Here is a 24879-nt window from a genome sequence, read left to right on the forward strand (position 1 = left end):
ACTGACTTCACATACTAAGACAGGCCTGCCTCTCTTACCGGGATATGAGGCTGCTGGCTACCCAAGTCAAGTCAAGTCACTTTTTATTGTTATTTTGACCATAACTGCTGGTACAGTACACAGTACAAATGAGACAGTGTTTTTCAGAATCATGGTGCTACATGAAACAGTACAAAAACTACACTGAACTACGTGAAAACAACACAGAAAAACACCACATTGGACTACAGACCTACCCAGGACTGCATAAAGTGCACAAAACTGTGCAGGCATTACAATAAATAATAAACAAGACAACAGGCACAGTAGAGGGCAATAAATTGGTATCAGTCCAGGCTCTGGGTGTTAAGGAGTCTGATAGCTTGGGGGAAGAAACTGTTACATTTTCTGGTTGTGAGAGCCTGAATGCTTTCGTGCCTTTTCCCAGATGGTAGGAGGGAGAAGTGTTTGTATGAGGGGTGTGTGTGGTCCTTCATAATGCTGTTTGCTTTGCAGATGCAGCTTGTAGTGTAAATGTCCATGATGGCAGGAAGAGACACTCTGATGATCTTCTCGGCTGACTTCACTATCCGCTGCAGGGTCTTGCGATCCGAGATGGTGCAATTTCCGAACCAGGCAGTGATGCAGTTGCTCAGGATGCTCTCAATACAACCCCTGTAGAATGTGATGAGGATGGGGGGTGGGAGATGGACTTTCCTCAGCCTTCTCAGAAAGTAGAGACACTGCTGGGATTTCTTTGCTATGGAGCTGGTGTTAAGGGACCAGGTGAGATTCTCCGCCAGTTGAACACCAAGAAATTTGGTGCTCTTAACGATCTCTACCAAGCAGCCATCGATGTTCAGCTGGGAGAGGTCGCTCTGTGCCCTCCTGAAGTCAACAACCATCTCCTTTGTTTTGTTCACATTCAGAGACAGGTTGTTGGCTTTGCAGCAGTCTGTTAGCCGCTGCACCTCCTCTCTGTATGCTGACTCATCGTTCTTGCTGATGAGACCCACCACGGTCGTGTCATCGGTGAACTTGATGATGTGGTTCAAATTCTGTGCTGCAGCACAGTCATGGGTCAGCAGGGTGAACAGCAGTGGACTGAGCACCCTTGCCTGCTTTAGCCATCCTGTTGAAGTGGTGTACCGGGATGTGGCTGCTGTCACATGAAGACAGTTATTTGGAGCTACAGGTGGGAGCAGAGTGTCCAGTAGGGGCCAAAGATGAGTGAGCTGCCTTGGAATGGACATGACAAATCCCTTCACTAGAGTGCTATCCCTCCCTGGACATCCCATACACTCCAGGAGGCCTAGCAGTTTTAATGCCATGGACCCCTAACATTAACTGAGGTCTAGGTCTTTCAATATTCAATAGGTTTCAATGACGTCCCCCTCATTTCTTCCTCATCTTTTTTCCAAAGGGATGACATTATATTCTGAAGCCGTGTTCTCAGGTTTTCTTCTGCTGGTCTCTTAAACTTAAGCAACTTTGTCTCAAAAGATAATTGACGGGTCTGTTTTTTAGAACTACGCTCCTAAACTGTGGAATTCAATACATAAAACTATAGTGATGTTGTCATTTTTAAACGCCATCTCAACACCTATTTATTTAACCTTGCTTTTAACTAACATCTACTAACATCGTCTTGTCTTTTATTTTTATTCTTTATTTTATTTGCGTGTTGAAAGTCCTTGACAGAATGGATGTGGAGAAAATGTTTCCTATGGGAGGGGGAGTCTGGAACCAGAGGACACAGCCCCAGCATAGAGGAAGATCTATTTTGAATGGAGAATGGAGATGAGGATGACTTTCTTTAGCTAGAGAATCATAAATCTGTGGAATTTGTTGCCATAGGCAGCTGTGGAGGCCAAGTCAAAGGGTATATTTAAGGCAGAGGTTGATAGATTGTTGATTAGTCAGGGCACAAAGGGATATGGGGAGAAGGCAGGAGATTGGGGCTGAGAGGGAAAATGGATCAGTCATGATAAAATGGCAGAGCAGACTCGATGGGCCAAATGGCCTAATTCTGCTCCTATATATTATGGTCTCCACTTTAACTCATTGTAAAGCACTCTGAGCTACATCGCTTGTATGAAACGTGCTCTATAAATAATAATATGATAATACAGGATAAACAAACAATAATAATAATATAATAAACAAGCAAGCACAATTTACTTGGTAAATTCAGCCATTCCAAACACACAAGATATACAGAATCAATAACTGAAATACACTAGAAATATCCTGAATTTAAAAAAGGAAATTGAAAGAGGATGGAACATGGACAGGGTATACATTGCCCCAATGGTAATATCTACAACTGGTAAGAAACCCAAAAGTTTCTACACATAAATCAATTAGTCCTTCTCAGCAATATTCATGTAAATCTCCAGACAGCCACAATACTAAACACCACCAAAATAGTCCGAAAGCTCCTAGCAATTGAGAAATGAGTGTGCTTGTCTATGCCTGTATGTCAGGCATTATCAGCTTGAGCTGAGAAAAAAATATTTTTAAACAATAATAATAATAATATTACTATATTGATATTATATTATAACAATAATATTATTATTAATAATCCAACAAGATCAGGATTCAGACCACAAATGTATTACATTCTGTGCTCCGAGGATCAAATCCACATCAGCCACTGCAGTACATCGCTCTTGGGATGTTTAACATCATCAGTCATTCTTTTAATGTGTTGAGATACTTGCTGCTTTGTGCATCTGACATAACTTTTGACCATAACCATGTCTGAACTTGCTTCTGTGTTTAGGGTATGCTTGTGATGCCTGTCCTTTCGTCTGTTCTGAAAGACAACAGCCTCTGGGAGTCACCGGAATCATTTAATGCAAACCATTTCCTTGATGAAAATGGATGTTTCAAAAAGAGTGAAAATTTTGTGGCATTCTCAGCAGGTATACATACACACTTATTTATTTTATTGCCTTTTCTCTCTGCCCACCTGCAAGAGGAGCACAACCTCCTCATAGCGTTTGGAGGTTTTCATGCCTCAATGACCCGGAGATCTATATTGGCTGGAGTAAGGGCTTTATGCTTTGCCTCTGGGTAGGGTCACCCATGCCAAACAGGTTAAAGGGCAGAGGCCAGAATAACAGTGGTCCACCAGACCATCAGGTTCTGGGGTTCAGCTCAGGGCGAACAACCCTGACTAGTAATTCAAAACTGTGATGGACAATCAGCCATGATTGAATGGCACAGCATACTTGATAGGCCAATTAGCCTAATTCTGCTCCTATGTCTTAAGGTCTTATGATCTAAAACAGAAATAGCAATGAAGAATCCTTCTACATCTGAGTGCGTCAGTATTCCTGAGTATTCACCAGGGACTTGCATGACAGTAGTGAAAACAGCCACTGACATGATGAAGGAAGTCCTGAACACCATCAAAGGTGGAGGACCTTCTTTGTGATCTTAAACGCCAACGGCGTAACGTGCTGCTGCTGGTCTTCGCCCAAGAAAAGGCTGATCGCAGATTCAGTTCAGTTCAGTTTAGTTCAGTTTCAGTTTATTGTCATTTAGAAACCACAAATGCAATGTAGTTTAAAAAATGAGATAACGTTCTCCAGAATGATATCACAAAAGCACATGACAAAACAGACTACACCAGAAATCCACTTAATGTTTGGTAATCCCCAAATCCAGAGTCCGGAGAGGCTGCTGCATATATCGTGCTAGCATCTTAGCGCATTCCCCAGAAAGGAGCTCCAAATCCACCACACAAAACAAGACTACCCAGACACACCAAGTCAAGAGACCAACTCTGCCACTAAAAACTAAAGCTACAAGACCTACACAAAACCACACAGTTACATATAGTTATAGTTAACATATAGTTACAACATGCAGACAATACCATAATTGATCAAAAAGACCATGGGCACAGTAAAAATAGTCCAAAGAAGTTAAAAGACTGTAAGTTCAAAAGAAATCACCACACAATTTCCACAAGTCCTCAGGGTCCCAATAGACTCGTCATCCCACGCCAGCGGCAGAAGGGAATACCCCCGCTATGGACTTCCACGGCTCTGCCCTACTCAGCCTCGCAGATGCAGCACACAATGAAAGCTCCGTCGGACTCAGCCTCGCAGACGCAGCACAGAATGAAAGCTCCGTCGGACTCAGCCTCGCAGACGCAGCACACAATGAAAGCTCCGTCGGACCCAGCCTCGCAGATGCAGCACACAGTGAAAGCGCCCCAACCGCAGTGGACTCCAAGTCCGTCGAACCTCCGAGCCTCTGACCATCCCCTCCGGCACAGCCTCTCTGAGCACCATCCTCTGCCGAGCACACTACGGTGCCCCCGCCAATGGCTACCGGCAACGCGACTCCAAGGACTGGGGTCCTGTTCTTCTCAGCAGAGACTCGGACCTCACAACAGCAGCAGCAATGAAGAAGGCCTTCCTGGAGATTTCCAGATGTTCCTCCGTGCTCCCACATCTGTTCTTCATCAGATTAGGACTGTGCACGGCACCCCGCTTAACAAATAACAGATATCAACTCCGGAGTGGCCGCTGCAAACTGCGTCACGCCGCCATCTTGGACAAAGTTCGAAGTAACTTTTATTGTCAAAATGTATATATATATATATATATATATATATATGTCACAATTCTTTGCTGAAACCCAAAATGATCCCAATCATCAGATTTGCTGCTTTCTGTAGACCTTCCTAAACTGAGGTGCTGACTCTGGGCACATTACTCCAACTGGAGTCAGACAGAACCAAACATCGAAGTGTGCGTGAAGAGATTCCTTTATACTGAAGCAGGAGTAGATTGTTCACTTCTGCACACACGAAAATCACACAGTGAGGATTACCCAGTGTTGTGACTGTGAATGAAGTACTGGAGAGACACTGAATTTGGTGGATATAGAAGACTTTACTCCAAAGCAAGCAGCAGGTCTTTACACTGGAGACACTCTTAGGAAAACAGGCCTCCAAGCAATTTTGGCTGATAACAACCTGCAAAGGTACATAAATACTATTGATAACCCATGGGTGAAATTGACTCTTAAAATATGGAAAACTACTATAAAAGAATATAATCTAGAGGGAGATATTGCAATTCTTAAATGGTGTGCATATGACTTGGATTTTACGCCGAATAAACTGGATGCTAGATTTAAGGTCTGGATAGCTAAAGGAATAACAGTTCTTTGCAACATAATGAAAGAAGGAACACTGTTCAGTTTTGAAATACTTAAAGAGAAACACTTATTACTTTGTAGAAAAACAAGATTTTTAATCGGTATTTACAGATGCAACAATATGTTAATAGGACGCTTAAAAATGTAACCAAGGCAAGTATATGCTTGATAGAGCTCTTCAGAAAAGCACATAATTCAGATAATGGTAGTAGAATCATTTCAAGCATGTATAAGGGTTTGTCAAATCTTAAAACACATTCGACTTCATACATTAAAACAAAATGGGAGAAGGAAGGAGGGATAATTATATCTGAGGAAGAATGGACAATAATATGGGGGTATCAATGGAAGTGTACCAGTTCACAGAAATGGAGGAAGTTTGGATGGAAAAACTTGATAAGATATTTTATTACACCCTCTCAGAAATCCCGTTATGATAGTAACCTCCCTGTTTGCTGGAGAAATTGTGGAAATCAAAATGCAAATCATTATCATATTTCTGGGACTGCCCTGTTATCAAAGACTATTGGAATGGGATACACAATGCCCTACAAGACATCTTTAAATGTAAAATACCCTTAGAGAGTAAGACCATATGCTTTGGGTATATACCTCAAGAATGGTTGAAAAGAGATAAATATTTAATGAATATACTGTTAGTGGCTGGTAAAAAGACTCTTACCAGGAAATGGTTATCACAAGAGAGCCCAACTTTAAATGCATGGATGGAAATTACAATGGACATTTACAAAATGGAGAAGATAACAGCATCTGTTAATCATAAGCTAGAACAATTTGATTCATACTGGGGAAAAATGGTTTAACTACATAATGCCTCATAGGCCTGACTTTATTCTCATAAATCAATGAATATCTTGTAAAAAAAAAGATAACTCCCTACTTGTATACAGTTATTTCCTTTTGCTTGTTTTTTTCTTTCCACTCTTTTCTATAAGTGTTACCTCAGATAAATACTATCTGGAGATTTGTGACATATATAGTTATATGATATATATGTACAATGTCTGAAATACATCTTATGGAAATGTTTATTTGATGATGAACTTCGATTAAAGAAAATAAATTACAAAAAGAAAAATAGGCCTCTAAACTCAAAGTACATCACAGTTTTATACCCTTAAGATCGATGGTAACTCAATACAGTTTCAATGTTTACAATGACATTGTTTACTTCAATACTTTGGGTTGACAATGTTTCATTTTAGGGTGGAATGGTAGCATAGTGCTTTACTGTGCCAGTGACTCAGGTTCAATCCCCACTGCTGTCTGTAAGGAGATTCTACGTTCTCCCCATGACAACGTGGGTTTCCTCCCACAGTCAAAAGATATACTGGTTGGTAGGTTAATTGGTCTTTGTAAATGGTCCTGTGATTAGGCTGGGAATAAGTTGGAAGATTGCTGGGTGGAGCAGCTCAAAGGATTGAAAGGCCCTATACTGTGTGGTATCTCAGTAAGAGAAACATAGAAAGCCTACAGCACAATACAGGCCATTCAGCCCACAAAGCTGCACTGAATGTGTCCTGACTATACAAATTACCTAGGCTTTACCCATAGCCCCCTATTTTTCTAAGCTCCATCTACCTATCCAGGATTCTCTTAAAAGACCCTATCGTATCCGCCTCCACCACCGCTGCCAGCAGCCCATTCCACGCACTTACCCCTGACATTTCCTCTGTACCTACTTCCAAGCACCTTAAAACTGTGCTGTCTCATGTCAGCCATTTCAGCCCATTCCACATGATCATCTTATACACCTCTGTCAGGTCACCTTTCATCTTCTGTCGCTCCAGGGAGAAAGGCCGAATTCATTCAACCTATTCTCATAAGGCATGCTCCCCAAATCAGGCAACATCCTTGTAAATCACCTCTGCACCCTTCCTATCGTTTCCACACCCTTCCTATAGTGAGGCGACCAGAACTGAGCACAGTACTCCAAGTGGGGTCTGACCAGAGTCCTATATAGCTGCAACATTACCTCTCAGCTCCTAAACTCAATCCCATGATTGATGAAGGCCAGTGCACCATGTGTCTTCTTAACCACAGAGTAACCTGCACAGCAGCTTTGAGTGTCCTATGGACTCAGACTCCAAGATCCCGCTGATCCTCCACACTGCCAAGAGTCTTACCATGAATACTATATTCTACCATCATATTTGACCTACCAAAATGAACCACCTCACACTTTATCAGGCCCTACTTGTCAGGCACCAAAAATATTCTCAAATATCTAGTTTCTACTGTGGAGAGCATTCTAACTGGCTGCATTACCTTCTGGTATGGGAGGTTGTACAGGATCGATGTAAGCTGCTGAGAATTGTAAACTCAGTCAGCTTTATCATGGTCACTAGCTTCCATAGTATCCAGGATATCTTCAAGGAGCAATATCTCAGGAAGTTGGCATCCATTATTAAGAGTGATTATACATTGAGTTTGTAAAGAACAATACAAAACAAGTCATAAATTAGAGAGCTTAAGGTAAAGGAACCCATAGGATTCAGTGTTCATAATATGATAGAATTGGCCCAGAAATTTGAAGAGAAGATGAAGTCAGATGTACCCGTATTACAGTGGAGTAAAGGGAAACCCAGAGAAATGTGAGAGGGGCTGGCCGAAATCGACATGTAAAGAACACTGGCAGAATGACAGCAGAGTAGCAATGGCTGAAATTTCTGGGAGTAAATCAGAAGGGGAAGGATATATACATCCTAAAGAGGAAGAAGTGTTCTAAAGGCAGGACGACACAACAGTGGCAGACAAGAGAAGTCAAAGCCAGTATAAAAGCCAAAGAGAGGGCATATAATAGAACAAAAATTACTGGGAAGTTAGAGGTTTGAGAAGCTTTTAAAAACCAACAGAAGGCAACTAAAAACATCATTAAGAAGAAAATGGAATATGAAGTTAAACTGGCCAATAATGTTAAAGAGGATACCAAAAGTTTCTTCAGATATATAAAGTGTAAAAGAGAGGTGAGAGTAGGTATCGGACTGCTGGAAAGGTAGTAATGTGGGACAGGGAAATGTATTTTGCATCTGTCTTCACTGTGGAAGTCACTGGCAATATGGTGTGAGTTCCAGGTGTCGATGGTCATGAAGTGTTTGAAGTTACCATTACTTGAGAGAGGTTCTTTGAGAACAGATAGGTCTGACAGTAGAATAGGTTAAATAGGTTCTGGAAAGGATATCTGAAGACATTGTGGAGGCATTACTAATGATCTTTCAAGAATCAATTGATTCAGGCATGGTTCCATTAGAATGGAAAATTGTAAAATCACTCAACTCTTCGAGAAGGGAGAAGTACAGAAGAAAGGAAACAACAGGCCAGTTTTATCTCAATGTTTCAAAAGATGTTGGTGTCAATTGTCAAGGATGTGTTTTTGAGGTCTTGGAGTCGCATGATAAAATAGGCTGTAGTCAGCATGGTTTCATTAAGAAAAATCTTGCCTGACAAATCTGTTAGAATTCTTCGAAGAAATGACAAGCAGGATAGACAAAAGAGAATCAGTGGATGTTGTGTACTCAGATCTTCAGGCCTTTAAGAAGGTGCTGCACACAAGGCTGCTTAACAAGTTAAGAGCCCAAGGTTTTACAGGAAAGATACTAAAATGGATAGAGCATTGGCTGATTGGCAGGCTGCAAAGAGTGAGAATAAAGGAGGCCTTTTCTAGTTGACTGCTGGTGACTATTGGTGTCCCACAGGGGACTGTTTTAGGTCTACTTTTTACGTTATGTGTTAATAACTTAGATGATGGAATTAATGGCTTTGTGGCAAAGTTTGTGGACAATATGAACATACGAGGGATGATTGATAAGTTCATGGCCTCCTTCAATATAATCCCCTCCTACACGTACACACTTAGTCCAGCATACGGAGCATATGGATCCCTTCTTTGTAGAAGTGGTCCACAGCAGGGGTGATTGGTAAGTTCGTGGCCTGGGGTAGAAGGAGACGAGTTATTAACTTCAAACTTTCTGCAGTATCACTCAAAGAGTTGAACTGCACGTGCATGTAACAAGAGCGTCTTGGACCTCCAGGTGATCCATAGCAGGGATGATTGATAAGTTCATGGCCTCCTTCAATATAATCCCCTCCTACACGTACACACTTAGTCCAGCATACGGAGCATATGGATCCCTTCTTTGTAGAAGTGGTCCACAGCAGGGGTGATTGGTAAGTTCGTGGCCTGGGGTAGAAGGAGATGAGTTATTAACTTCAAACTTTCTGCAGTATCACTCAAAGAGTTGAACTGCACGTGCATGTAACAAGAGCGTCTTGGACCTCCAGGTGATCCATAGCAGGGGTGATTGATAAGTTCTTTATACAGCTCTCATTACATGCACATGCAGTTCATCTCTTTGAGTGAAAATGCAGGAAGTTTGAAGATGAATAAATCATCTCCTTCTACCTTAGGCCACAAACTTATCAATCACCCCTCGTAAGTAGAGAGGCAGGTTGTTTAGTGGAAGCAGACAGGCTACAGAAAGTCTTAGACAGATTAGCAGAATGGGCAAAGAAGTGACAGATGGAATACAGTGTCTGAAAGTGTATGGTCAAGCACTTTGATAAAAGAAATAAAGCGTAGACTATTTTCTAAATGGAGAGCAAATTCAAAAATCTGAGGTGCAAAGGGACTTTGGAGTGTTTGTCCAGGATTGCCTAAAGGTTAATTTTCAGATTGAGTCAGTGCTGAGGAAGTGAAAGACGCGGTTAACATTCATTTCTGGATGACTAGAATATAAAAGAATGGTGTGGAGGCCAAGTCATTGTGTATGTTTAAGGCAGAGGTGGATAGATTCTTGATCAGTCAGTGCACAAAGGGATACATTGAGAAGGCAGGAGATTGGGGCTGAGAGGGAAAATGGATCAGCCATGATAAAATTGCATTGACTATTCGATGGACCAAATGTCCTAATTCTGCTTCTATATCTTATAGTCCAACTCAGATCTTTTGTTTAGTTTATTCATGAGGTAATTATGTCACTGCTATATTTATTATCTATCTCTAATCTTACCAAAAACAGTCAAGGGAACAGGAAAAGTGTCTCCAATTATGAAATATATTTTAAGTAATTAGTGCTGAATGTTGTAAACAACCTTTTACAGATTTGTTTTCCAAGAACATTTCTGTACTCTTGCAGGGAAAAGAATGTGCCTGGGAGAATCTTTGGCTCGCATGGAACTCTTCCTTTTTTTGACCACTCTCTTGCAGAACTTTGTCTTCAAGGCTGTCATCGATCGCAAGGACATCGACATCTCACCAGAAGCAACTGGAATTCTGGTTGTACCCCATGTGTATGAATTCTATGCTGTCCCTCGCTAAATCACCTTGAATTTTAGCAGTTGATGTTAAAAATTATTTAGTTACTTGCATATATTTAACGTCACAAAATTTGGTTATTTCCCATTTACTCATTCTCACTGTAGTCCAACATGTCAGTCCACGGCCACTTCATGTCAAGGTGAGACAGCCCTCAGAGTGGCAAAACAGCTTATTTTCCATCTGAGTAGCCTCCAACCTTCCCTTTCTCCCATGGTCCACTCTCCTCTTCTATCAGATTCCTTCCTCTCCAGGCCCTTTGTCTTTTCTACCACCTGGTTTCACCTATCACTTTCTAGCTCTCCTCCTTCCCCTCCACCTACTTATTCTGGTGATTTCCCTCTTCCTTTCCAGAGCCGAAGGAGGGCCACAGTCTGAAATGACAGCTGTACTGCTATGTGACATGTTGAGCTCCTTCAGCATGTTCTATGTATTCCTTTGGATGTTGAGCATCAACAGAATCACTCAGATTTATTATTATCTACAACTAGTGCGTTTTTAACAGTGATTATTGTTTGTAAATATACACAACAAAAATATACAAACATTTCGGTAGGGCTCATCAGCTGTGGTTGGCACCTCAACAGGGAGAAGAAAAACACTTGACCTCTAACCCCTGCTGCCTGGCAGCTATACCCACTCATGGGGAAGCCTTTGTGAGCAACCCCAGCCCTACCTCTGAAAATCCTGAGCTGGAGTCCACAGGCAGTCCTATGTTACTACTGGAAGCAGAATTCACATGTTTTAACCCTTTGGTTCAATTCCTCTGATGCCTCTGCATCCTCTGTAGCTGGAAGTCAAGTTGTCATTACTTCAGAGAAGAGTGGGATTCTTTGTCACACACCTAGTGAGTGCAGCTCTAATACTGAAGAAGTTTGATCCCCATCTTCAGAAGACCATTTGGCTTGCAGCTCAGCTGAACATCTGGGTGCTTGAAGCCAGAGAATATGTTCAGAACTGGAGAGAGGATGTGGTGCATGTGGTGGTGAAACAGATCATGAGATATAGGAGTAGAATTAAGCCATTTGACCTGTTAAGTCTGCTCCACCATTTCAACATGGCTGATCCATCCCTTCTCAGCTCCTATCTCCTGTCTTTTCCCTGTATCCTTCATGCCCTGACTAATCAAGAATCTATCAATCTCTGCCTTAAATATACCTAATGACTTGCCCTCCACAGTCGTCCGTACAACAAATTTCACAGATTCACCACTGTCTGTTTGAAGAAATTCCACCTCATTTCCATTCTAAAACGATGTCCTTCTATTCTGAGGCTGTACTCTCTGCTCTTAAACACTGAGGGCCACTTGAGATGTTTTCATACAGAAACTGATTAACGATGCATACTGAGTTGGTGAGATCTCCATCAGGCTAGTTGATAGAATTCAGGAGATAGCAAGGAGGGTGGAAGACTGTATCTTCCTGCACCCTATGGAGAGTCTGTGGAGCCCTGCTCACCCCTTTCACTCTGGACATTGTGTGCACTTTCTTGTATGGTAACAGCTACTGTGGAGACAACTGTCCTCCTGTCTGTGATGAGACTAGATCTCTGACCTTGGTCACACAGCAGTAGCTAGATGTTGTGAGGAATCATTGAGCAGAAAGGCATTTGCTTCTCTTGGTGGACAGGGATGCTCCCATGAGCAAATTGTGGTCCTCCAGGAGCAAAGGGACTGTGACATGTCAGTAGATACCTCTTCTGCACGAGAATACGGATGCCCCCCGGCACAAGATGGCTCATCTGTGTGAGCAGTGATGCAGTGTATACCCAGATCACTCACCAGCAGAATTGTTACAGGTGCAAACTTGTCTGCTGAAGCAGATACATTGCTCAGACATCGCATTTCTATTCAGACCATGCAGGAAGTTGAAAATGGGACAGCCTAGAGACCCACGTCTCAGAGAGTGTCAGCTTGTCTCAGGTTCCCATCAGGAGGATGAAAAAATAATGGAGATTAAATTTATACAGAAGTACAGCACAGAAACAGACCATTCAACCCATCTGGTCCATGCCAAAACCATTTAAACTGCCTACTACAATCGATCTGCACCAAAACCATACTCCTCCATATCCCTACTATCCATGAACATATCCAAACGTTGAAATCCAGGCAAACACGAGGAAATCTGCAGATGCTGGAAATTCAAGCAACACACAAAAAATGCTGGTGGAACACAGCAGGCCAGGCCGCATCTATAGGGAGAAGCACTGTTGACGTTTTGGGCCGAGACCCAGCTCGCATGCATCACTTGTGCTGGCAACTCATTCCAGTCTCTCATGGCCCTCTGAGTAAAGAGGTTTTGCCTGATGTTCCCCTAGATTTTACACCTTTCAATTTTAACCCATAGCCTCTGGTTGTTGTCCCACCCAATCTCAGTGGAAAAAGACTAATTATACCCCCCATAAGTTTGTATACTTCTGACAAATCTCCACTCAGTCTTTTATGTTCTAAAGAATGCAGTCCTAACCTCTTCAATCTTTTCTTGCATCTCAGGTCCTCCAGACCTGGTAAAATCCTTGTAAATCTTCTCTGTACTCTTTCAAATTTGGTTACATCTTACCTGTAGGTAGGTGACCAAAACTGCACACATTACTCCAAATTAGGCCTCACCAACATCTTGTACAGCTTCAACATGACAGTCCATCTCTTGTACCCAATACATTGATTTATGAAGGCCAATATGCCAAAAGCTTTCTTTACAAGATTGTTGATTATTGTATCAGTGTCCTGACATCACGTGACATCCAGCTTCAACACACATCAGTTCACTAGGCGACAGAGCCAGTGAAGCAGCACACACAACAGTGTCCCAGAGTCAGCAATCCCAGACTGAGTGTTGAAATGGCTCTGGTCAGTAAACAGAGGTTGACATCCTCAGGAACATTAATGTGTAGCACAACAGCATAAAGCTATTACTGCACCAGTGACCTGCTTCATTTCCCACTGCTGGCTGCAGGGAGTTTGGACATTCTCCCTGTCGTCACATGGCTTTCCTCCAGGTGCTCTGGTTTCCTCCCACAAACCAAAGACATACAGGTTAGGCTTCGTGAGGTGTGGGTGTTAGCTCATCCACTGATTGCTATGGTCATTGAGGCAAACGACATATTTCACTCTGCTTCGATGTAAACGTGGCAAAAAAACACAAATCTTTCATCTGCTGATGTGGCCCTGATATTTAAAAAAATTTATATCTTGTGTCAGTTATTCAGGAACCACAGGATATGTTCAAACCACTGTGTTATTATTAAAGTCTCACATTGTAATCAACAAGTTGTTTATTATCAGCATTTGAATTTGCCATTATAAAATTCTTTATTAAATATTCTTTAAACACATTTTAACACTTAAAAATATTAAACTTCCCTGTTTGGTCACACAGAAAAACATCAGCTGTTCCCATGGCAACAGTGAGATGGGCGGTTGTTCTGTTTAAGCTGGAAATCCATTAATGTTTAAAAGAGTTATGGTTCAATGTTTCAATTTAATATCAGAGTGTATACAGTATATAACCTGAAATTCTTATTCTTCTCACACATCAACAAAACAGAAAAACGCAAAGAATGAATGACAGAAAACATTAGAACCCCAAAGCCTCCCTCCCCCTAACAATCAGCAGCAAAATCATCAACCCTCCCCTTCTCCCCACTTGCTCCAGCAAAGGCATCAACCCCTCCCCACCACCATGCAAGCAACAGCAAATCTTGCAGAGACCATCATCGACAGTCCATCAAAACTACTGTCCATTCCAACACTTCAACATCACAGACATGGTGATGGTAAACAAATGTTAGATTTTAATAAATTTGAGACATGTATTCACTACAGTAAATAAATAAAAGCTAACTTGTCAATACTCATGACCACAAGCATTTATATTACAGTCAGTACAAATGATAAGCAATTTCTTACAATAATTTATTAAACCATGCCAGGCTAGTTGGTGTGTATTTCAGGACAGCCTATTGTACACAGTAACATTACTTACTGACTGACTGACTGCCCATTACACCGCCAGCATTTAGAGCAGCAATGAAGCTCCTCCATCTCCGGTGGTGTTCGGGGCTTCCTTCATCATGTCAGTGGCTCCCTCTGGTTTCCACTAGTGACAGTCACGCAAGTCCAGATGGAGACTCGGGTATTCTGTCACACTCACATGCAGAGGGATTCTTCATGCTGTTTCCATAATAATTTTGTTTGACCAGTCAGAGTTGTTCACCCTGAGCTGAACTCCCTGAACCTGGAGGACTGGTGGACCACTCTGAATCTGGCCTCTATTCTTTGACACGGGTGACCCAACCAACAGCCAAATCATAAAGCCCTGAGTCCAGCCAACATAGCTCTCCGGGTCATCGAGGCACGCAAGCCTCAAACCACAACAAGGTCATGGCCCTCTTCGAGGAGAGTAATATTTAAGGACCGGGTATTTAAATTTATCCTGTAATTTGTAAAACTCAGGAGACTACGACTATGTAACAGGCAAGGTACATGCATGTTTAATGGTAGCATTTGTGGTGAGCACAACACTATTACTGCGCTAGCGATCTGGGTTCAATTCCTGACACTGTAAGCAGTTTGTACGTTCTCCCCATGACTGCGTGGGTTTCCTCCAGGTGCTCCAGTTTCCACTCACATTCCAGATATATGGGTTAGTAGGTTAATTGGTCACATGCGTGTAGTTGAGTGGCACGGCCTTGTTGGGCTGGAAGGGCCTATTACCGAGCTGTATCTCTAAATAAATAAATGTGTGGAATTTACTTACATAGTTCCTGAGGTTGAATGTCGGTCTTGCAGACTAGTTAGGACAAAGGCTGGTGGCCCCCACCCTAAGGTAAATGAGAATGAATTGGTAGCATTTTCTGGCATTGGAGTTCTGTGCGGACAGGAGGCACAAGGGCCAATAACCTCCCAGGTACGCAAGTCGGTGAGACCTGAGTTTGAGGCCCAGAATTTGGGGGTCTTCATTTCATTGTCATTGGCTAGTTCTGGGGTAGATTGAAAGTCCAAAAGTCAAGGCCCGATGGCTGAAACCTTGGGTCGGTGACCCTTTGCAAGATTGCAGGGGAAGTCAAAGATCCAATGTTTGATAGTTAGAGTCCATCAGAATCTGAAGGCTCAGAAATGTGGAGGCCTGTCCTGGGGGGTGGGGTAGAAAGAAAGGGCTTGTTTTGCTGTTGTTGTTCTTGTCAAATCAAGTTTTTAGTTATTTAATTGTATACATGTATACCGCCAAACAAGACATCTCTCCAGACCAGGGTGTAAAGCACTCATAACACACAATAACTTAGGAAAGTAATCATTAAATCTACAAATGAATTATATAATAATAAACAAAGTAAAGTGCATAAATTAAGTATTGTAGGGTACAGTACATATTATCAAGCCATTTTGAATGCGATGCGGTCGGGAGGCTGAGGGGAGATCTGATAGAGGTTTATAGGATTATGAGGTGCATAGATAGAGTGGACAGAGGGTATCTATTTCCCAGGATTGAAATATCTAGTACTAGAGGACATGCATTGAAGGTGAGAGAGGCTGCGAGGTTCAAGGAGGATGTGAGGGTTAAGTTTTTACTCAGAGAGAGTGGTGGATGCCTGGAACGTGCTGCCTGGTATGGTGGTAGAGGCAAATACATTAGAGTCTTTTAAGAGAGGTTTGAATAGGCACATGGAGTGAAGAAGATGGAGCGAAATGGACATTGTGCAGGTTGTAGGGATTAGTGTTCAGGTGTTTTTGATTTGTTTTTTAGCTGGTTTGGTACAACATTGTGGACTGAATGGCCTGTTCCGGTGCTGTACTGTTCTATAATCTTGACATTGTGTCAAATTCAGGTGAGATGAAATATTCAAAACGTTTCCATCATATAAACATGAAGTAGCAAAAAGTAATAATCAAGATAAATGATACTAACCTCTCCTTTTTCAGTCTCTGTTGTAATGGGATGATAGAAATCTAGTAGAGTTTGAGAGCCAAGGCTTATAGTGGTCACAGTTGGAAAGTACAGAGGTCCATCCTCGTGAGGCTTCAAGGAGAAAAACAAAAACTGATCTCACACAACAACTCAATAATAAAAACTAGGATATTTGGCACAGCTAGTGTAATGCTTCACAGCGTCAGCAATTCCTGCTGCTGTCTGTAAGCAGTTTCTACGTTGACCACATGGGTTTCCTCCCACATTTCAACAACGTCCAGGTCAGGATTAGTGAGTTGTGGGTGTTAGAGTGTATTCTGCAGTTAGGATATATAGCAAATATTAATTTCACTAGCAACTAATCTTCAGTTTTGAATGTGGATCACAGATTGAATTTAATACACAGCTCAGAACAATGGGCTTCCTGGAGCTGCAGGTTGGGCTCAATCACAAACAAAGGAACATTCCACTTGGGCCTCAGATACCTGCATATGCATGAATGCAGCCCAGAGTCATTTTGGGTGTCTAGAGTGAGGGTGCGAAGGTGGTGTTTGAAAACTGTATGTAATCAAAAGGAAGCACTGTAAACACACTAACTATAAAATTGCTGTGCTGTTACTTTTGCTCTTTAGCATAAAGCATGTTCTGTAATATTGGGTCAAAGAGGTCTCTTCTTCCAAGTGCTTCTCAAATATGATGCTTGCATACTCAGTGTGTTAGAATAAAGGCTTCCATATCCACCAGCTTCAGAGTCTTTTCCAGTGACTTTGTTCACAGTTACAATAGTGGGCATGCAATGTCAATAGACAATAGGTGCAGGAGTAGGCCATTCAGTCCTTCGAGCCAGCACTGCTATTCAATGTGATCATGGCTGATCATCCACAATCAGTACCCCGTTCCTGCCTTCTCCCCATACCCCTTGACTCTGCTATCTTTAAGAGCTCTATCTAACGCTTTCTTGAAAGCATCCAGAGAACTGGCCTCCACTGCCTTATGAGGCAGAGCATTCCATAGATCCACAACTCTCTGCATGAAAAAGTTTTTCCTGAACTCTGTTCTAAATAGCCTACCCCTTATTCTTAAACTGTGGCCTCTGGTTCTGGACTCCCCCAACATCGGGACAAATAACGATAATCTTTCCCTTTCAAATATATAGATAATACATAAAATATATTCATGTAATAGGAACTGCTTATTAGAAAACCATGCCACGGCACTGACAAGTGAAAGAATTAAGGTGAAACTTAGCTCATATTTGAGCATTTAATATTGCTTCATTTTGGTGGGTTGTATGGGATATCCAGGGATGGATAGCACCTCTGGTGAAGGGGCTTATCCTGTCCAATCTGGGGCAGCTCACTCTCTCGTGGTCCCCACTGCACACTCTGCTCTCACCTGTGGCTCCATGTTGTTGTTTGCATGTGACAGCGGCTGCACCTGGTACACCACTTCAACAGACGGGCTAAAGCAGGTGAAGGTAGCCGGCGGGACTCATACCCCGATGGAATAGGGATGTGCCTGTCCTCGCATGTGAAGACAGCTTAAGCAGACTGGGTGGATGAGATCTACAGTGAGATTCAACAGCCAGGAAGGCCGTTCTGCAATGGTCTGTGCAGAGCAAAAGGCATGACAAGGCACAGAATACGTCATGGTCATCCACTGCAACCAAGGAAGACCCCAGTTTATGATGCTTGTTTGTACCACTGGACCCGGACTTCCAAAGTTGAGAGTAGAATTGCCCCAGCTTTTCCATTTTAAAGACCTCTCTCATACAGATCTCCTGTTATCAATGGACAACCATCACTCAGCACTAACCCAGAGGATAGTAGTGAGTAGGAGAAAGGGGTGGCAGTGGTAAAATGTATCAATGTCACTGTGCCCAGAGGAAGTCAGTCAGGCTTTTTGCATTTATTGACATGGCTATAGATATGAATTTGGCCTATGGACTTTTTTCAATCTTACAGATTTTATACTCTGTGTTTCTGCCAGTTCTTTCTTATTTTTTGTGTGCAGAGAGAGGGGATTTAAGGCAAAATGTCCTTGTTGAGATTGTGTTCATTTTATCATCGAGGAGAGGGATATTTGGGGTCCAGTGTACTTGTCACATTTTGTGCGGTGAAGGGGGCTTTGAGGGTTAATGATTGTGTTGCTGTGCTGGTTGTGGAGGGGATGGGGGGGTGCTGTTTCTCTTTGAATGACTTCCAAGGTTTACTTTGTTTCGTGGCTATCCAGAGAAGAATTTCAGAGTTGTATACTGCATATATACTTTGAATATAAATGAATCTTTGAATATAAAGGAGAAAGAGCAGTAAAAAGAAGACAAGAGGAAAAAAAGTGCTGTAAAAGAAATACAGCAGTAAGTTATATTTGCATCACCTCTTAATATCCCATTGACTACAATTAAGCTAAGGGAGAGGAAGCTGAAATAAAACAGGATTTGAACATAAGTGCAGAATAAGGCCATTCAGCCCATCAAGTTTTCTCCAGCATTACATCACGACGGATTTATTATCCCTCTCAACCACTTTCCCAGCCTTCTCCCATAACTTTTCATGCCCTGACTAATCAATAACCTGTTAACCTCTGCTTTAACCATAACTAAACAATCGAGATCAACTTTATTTCTCACATGTACATTGAAGGGGAGAATTGTGAAGAGGAAACATAAAACTGAAACAGAGAATAAACCAATGAACATGAGTGATACAAACGAGAGACCAGAAAGTGCAGAGGAAAGAAAGCACAGCAGAAACTAATGGAGAAACATAAAGGTAATGCTAATTAAACACAAGAGCATGGAAATGGAAATGAATAGATGCTAGCTTTCTGTTTAAACCAGAATCAGAATTAATATCACTGGTGCATGTCATTAAATTTTTTGTTATGCATTAGCAGTACAATGCAATACATAAGAATAAAAACTGTAAATTACAGCAAGTATAATATGTAAAATGTTAAATGAAATCAGTGCAAAGAGAGAAAAGTGCAGTGAGGTAGCGTTCATGGGTACAATGACTACTCTAAAACTGGATGGCAGAGGGAACAAAGCTGTTCCTGAATTGTTGAGCACCTCCTCCCTAATGGTAGCAATGAGAACAAGGCATGTCCTGGGTGATGGGGGTCCTTAATGATTTGTCAAGGAAGATTTTCCCTTGAGGAAACCATGTTGACTATGGCCTATTTTATCATGTACTTCCAAGTACCCTCAGTCCTCATCCTTAAGAATCGACTCCAACATCTTCCCAACCAATGAGGTCAGACTATAGTTTCCTTTCTTCTGACTCTCTCCTTTCTTAAAGGGCGCAGTGACATTTTCCTATTTTCTGGAATCATTCCAGAATCTAGTGATTCTTAAAAGATCATTACTAATGCCTTCATGATCTCTATAGCCACTTCTTTCAGAACCCTGGGGTGTCCACTATCTGCTTCAGGTGACTTATCTACCTTCAGACTTTTCAGTTTCCCAAGAACCTTCTCTCTAGTTATGGTAACTTCACACACTCCATGATCCCTGACATAAGGAACTTCCACCAAACTGCTAGTGTCTTCCACAGTGAAGACTGATGCAAAATACTTACTCAGTTCATCCTCCGTTTTCTTGTCTCCCATCACTACCTCCCCAGCATCGTTTTTGAATGGTCTATTATCCACTCTCACTTCTCTTTTACACTTTATGTATCTGAAGAAACTTTTGGTATCCTCTTTAATATTACTGGCTAGCTTACTTTTGTATTCCATCTTTACCTTCTTAATGACCTTTTAAATTGCCTTAAGTTGGTTTTTAAGATTCCCAATCCTCTAACTTCCCACTAATTTTTGCTCTGTTAGATGCCCCCTTTTTAGCTTTTATGTTAGCTTTGACTTCTCTTGTTAGCCACAGTTATGTCATCTTTCCAATACAATACTTCCTTCCTGGGATGTATACAAACTGTGCCTTTTGAATTGCTTCCAGAAATCCAGCCATTGCTGCTCTGCTGTCATTCCTTCCAGTGTTGTTTTCGAATCAATTCTGGCCAACTCCACTCATGTCTTTGTAATTCCATTTACTCCACTGTAATACTGATACATCTGACTTTAACTTCTTCTCAAAGATCAGGGTGAATTAGATCATATTATGATCACTTGACCCTTCCAGTTCTTTTACCTTAAGCTCTACCTAATTAATTCTAGTTCATTGCACAACAGTCAATCTAGAATAGCTGATTCCCTAGTGGGCTCAACTATCAGCTGCTCAAAAAGGCCATCTTGTAGGCACTCTCGAAATTCCCCCTCCAGCACCAACCTGATTTTCCAAATCTACCTGTATATTGAAATCCCCTATGACTAATGCCCCTATCTCCCGCTGTTATTTGTAGACCACATACTTACTACTGTTTGGGGTACTGTATACAAGTCCCATCAGGGTCTTTTTACCCTTGCAGTTCCTTAGCTCTATCCACAATTTTTCAACACTTTCCAACCCTTTGTCACCTTTTTCTAATGATTTCATTATATTTATACCAACAGTGCCACACCATCCCCTCTGCCTTTCTACCGCTCCTTTCAATACAATGTGTATCCTTGGACTTGAAGCTCCCAGCTATAATCTTCTTTCAGCTATGATTTAATGATGCCAGCAACATCATAGATGCCAATCTGCAACTCTGCTACAAGTTCATCGACCTTATTCCATATAAAGCATGCATTCAAATATAACACCTTCAGTCATCTATTCAATTTTTGTCCACCTTTTACATTGCAACTCATACTGTTGAATGTGATTTTACCCTATCAACAGCCGGTCCTTACTACACTTTGCCTCTGTTCGTAAACCAACTATCTCATCTTCAGCACTATCACCCACCTTTCTTACAATACCTCTTGCATTGAAATATACACAGCTCAGGACACTAGTCACACCACGCTCAACCTTTGGTCAAACCCAAGTTTGTAAAGGGGTCCAGAGTAGACCCTATGAACTGTGCTGCTAATAAGAGACAGAGAGGGAGGCGTCCAGCGCAGTGAGAGAGAGAGAGAGAGAGAGAGTTGAGCTGATGCCATCGATCTTCCTGTTGTCTTCCGAAATCCTGTTGTAGTCACCGATTATGACCATAACACATACGACCGTTCTTCAGTGATGGAATTATCACCTAGGCAAGGATGGACACACAAATAATTCCCCACCAGTCGCACCTTTACACACTGTGAGCCACTGATCAGTTTCTCCAAATCGATCCTCCAAGAACCCACCTTCATATGGGTGCACCAAAGCTCGTTCAGTGTCCAAAACTGTGTGTCTAATGGTGTCCCTGTGTAACAGTGGACCTGGTTTTTATCCCCACATGTTGGACACCAGCTGTCCATCAACCTGCTCCGCCCTCCTCTCTCTGCAAGAACTTTGCAAGCAGGCAAGTGTCCTTGGGGAAAGGTAAACAACTTGTAGAGAAACCATAACATCAATCTTCCAAGCATTCTTTGCCTCTCTCTCTCTCTCTCTCTCTCTCTCTCTCTCTCTCTCTCTCTCTCTCTCTCTCTCTCTCTCTCTCTTAGTAACAGCTCAAACAGTGTCCAAAAGTCAGTCTCATTCTCCCGACATTTTAGTGATTGTCCACAGACAATATGAACCCTAGGGGTACATAACACTACCTCTCTATACGTCTTATCTCTCAGCCCATCAGCCTGCCGAATGATTCAGAGTTCATCCAATTCTAGCTCCAACTCTTTAAGGTGGATTGTTGGAAGCTGCAGCTGGATATACTTCTCGCAACTGTAGTCTTGATATGCTTGGTTTGGGACATCTGGAAGTCTTGAAAAGCGCCAATATGAATGGAAGCTTTTCCTTTAGGTTGTCAGCCTTGATATGGAATAATTCATTCAACTTTATTCGAACAATGTCTTTCTCAGTAAATTAAAGACACAATCTGTGAAGACAAGAAGCAATAGTAAAAAAAATGCAACAATGAAGAGGTTTAATCAACACAGTTTGTGGATTGGACTCTGTAGTTCATGTTATAGAAACATAGAAAATAGGTGTAGGAGTAGGCTATTCGGCCCTTCGAGACTGCACCGCCATTCAGTATGATCATGGCTGATCATCCAACTCAGAACCCTGTACCTGCTTTCTCTCCATACCCCCGATCCCTTTAGCCACAAGGGCCATATCTAACTTCTTCTTAAATATAGCCAATGAACCGGCCTCAACTGTTTACTGTGGCAGAGAATTCCACAGATTCACCACTCTCTGTGTGAAGAAGTTTTTCCTCATCTCGGTCCTAAAAGGCTTCCCCTTTACCCTTAAACTGTGACCCCTCGTTCTGGACTTCCCCAACATCAGAAACAACCTTCCTGCATCTAGCCTGTCCAATCCCTTTAGAATTTTATATGTTTCAATAAGATCCCCCCTCAATCTTCTAAATTCCAGTGAGTATAAGCCTAGTTGATCCAGTCTTTCTTCATATGAAAGTCCTGCCATCCCAGGAATCAATCTGGTGAACCTTCTCTGTACTCCCTCTAAGGCAAGAATGTCTTTCCTCAGATTAGGGGACCAAAACTGCACACAATGTTCTAGGTGTGGTCTCACCAAGGCCTTGTACAACTGCAGTAGAACCTCCCTGCTCCTGTACTCAAATCCTTTTGCTATGAATGCCAACATACCATTTGCCTTTTTCACCGCCTGCTGTACCTGCATGCCCACCTTCAATGACTGGTGTACAATGACACCCAGGTCTCGTTGCACCTCCCCTTTTCCTAATCGGCCACCGTTCAGATAATAATCTGTTTTCCTGTTCTTGCAACCAAAATGGATAACCTCACATTTATCCACATTAAATTGCATCTGCCATGAAATTGCCCATTCACCTAACCTATCCAAGTCACCCTGCATCCTCTTAGCATCCTCCTCACAGCTAACACTGCTGCCCAGCTTCGTGTCATCTGCAAACTTGGAGATGCTGCATTTAATTTCCTCGTCTAAATCATTAATATATATTGTAAACAACTGGGGTCCCAGCACTGAGACTTGCGGTACCCCACTAGTCACTGCCTGCCATTCTGAAAAGGTCCCATTTACTCCCACACTTTGCTTCCTGTCTATCAACCAATTCTCTATCCACATCAATACCATACCCTCAATACCATGTGCTTTAAGTTTGCACACTAATCTCCTGTGTGGGACCTTGTCAAAAGCCTTTTGAAAATCTAAATATACCACATCCACTGGCTCTCCCCTATCCACTCTACTAGTTACATCTTTAAAAAACTCTATAAGATTCATCAGACATGATTTTCCTTTCACAAATCCATGCTGACTTTGTCCGATGATTTCACCTCTTTCCAAATGTGCTGTTATCACATCTTTGATAACCGACTCTAGCATTTTCCCCACCACCGATGTCAGACTAACTGGTCTATAATTCCCCGGTTTCTCTCTCCCTGCTTTTTTTAAAAAGTGAGGTTACATTAGCCACCCTCCAATCCTCAGGAACTAATCCAGAATCTAAGGAGTTTTGAAAAATTATCACTAATGCATCCACTATTTCTTGGGCTACTTCCTTAAGCACTCTGGGATGCAGACCATCTGACCCTTGGGATTTATCTGCCTTTAATCCCTTCAATTTACCTAACACCACTTCCCTACTAACATGTATTTCCCTCAGTTCCTCCATATCACTAGACCCTCGGTCCCTTACTATTTCCGGAAGATTATTTATGTCCTCCTTAGTGAAGACAGAACCAAAGTAGTTATTCAATTGGTCTGCCATGTCTTTGTTCCCTATGATCAATTCACCTGTTTCTGACTGTAAAGGACCTACATTCGTCTTGACCAATCTTTTTCTTTTCACATATCTATAAAAGCTTTTACAGTCATTTTTTATGTTCCCTGCCAGCTTTTCTCTCATAATCTTTTATCCCTTTCCTAATTAAGCCCTTTGTCCTCCTCTGCTGGTCTCTGAATTTCTCTCAGTCCTCAGGTGTGCCGCTTTTTTTTGCTAATTTATATGTTTCTTCTTTGGACTTGATACTATCCCTAATTTCCCTTGTCAGCCACGGGTGCACTACCTTCCCTGGTTTATTCTTTTGCCAAACTGGGATGAACAATTGTTGTAGTTCATCCATGCGATCTTTAAATGCTTGCCATTGCATATCCACCGTCAACCCTTTAAGTATCATTTGCCAGTCTATCTTAGCTAATTCACGTCTCATACCTTCAAAGTTACCCTTCTTTAAGTTCAGAACCTTTGTTTCTGAATTAACTATGTCATTCTCCATCTTAATGAAGAATTCCACCATATTATGGTCACTCTTACCCAAGGGGCCTCACAGGACAAGATTGCTAACTAACCCTTCCTCATTGCTCAATACCCAATCTAGAATGGCCTGCTCTCTAGTTGGTTCCTCGACATGTTGGTTCAGAAAACCATCCTGCATACATTCCAAGAAATCCTCTTCCTCAGCACCCTTACCAATTTGGTTCACCCAATCTATATGTAGATT

General features: G+C 42.0%; 1 protein-coding gene and 1 long non-coding RNA gene across 3 annotated transcripts in view; one reads left to right on the forward strand and one right to left on the reverse strand.

Moving 5' to 3' along the window:
- LOC140737367 (cytochrome P450 2C23-like) overlaps positions 1-14350 on the forward strand; it is a 45804-nt gene extending 31454 nt beyond the window's left edge. The window contains exons 8-9 of the mRNA XM_073063828.1: positions 2768-2909; positions 10320-14350. Of these exons, the coding sequence (XP_072919929.1) occupies positions 2768-2909; positions 10320-10501 (324 nt within the window). The 3' untranslated portion in view covers positions 10502-14350. The remainder of the gene's footprint in view (positions 1-2767; positions 2910-10319) is intronic.
- The window catches only part of LOC140737368 (uncharacterized), a 46183-nt gene that overhangs the window by 11662 nt on the left and 9642 nt on the right, over positions 1-24879 (reverse strand). For both annotated transcript variants that reach the window (XR_012101120.1, XR_012101121.1), the window contains exons 2-3: positions 16408-16518; positions 15259-15322 (exon numbers count right to left, since the gene is read on the reverse strand). This is a non-coding gene — a long non-coding RNA (uncharacterized lncRNA). The remainder of the gene's footprint in view (positions 1-15258; positions 15323-16407; positions 16519-24879) is intronic.

This window comes from Hemitrygon akajei, chromosome 12 (genome assembly GCF_048418815.1).
Source record: "Hemitrygon akajei chromosome 12, sHemAka1.3, whole genome shotgun sequence".
Classification (NCBI taxonomy): domain Eukaryota; kingdom Metazoa; phylum Chordata; class Chondrichthyes; order Myliobatiformes; family Dasyatidae; genus Hemitrygon; species Hemitrygon akajei.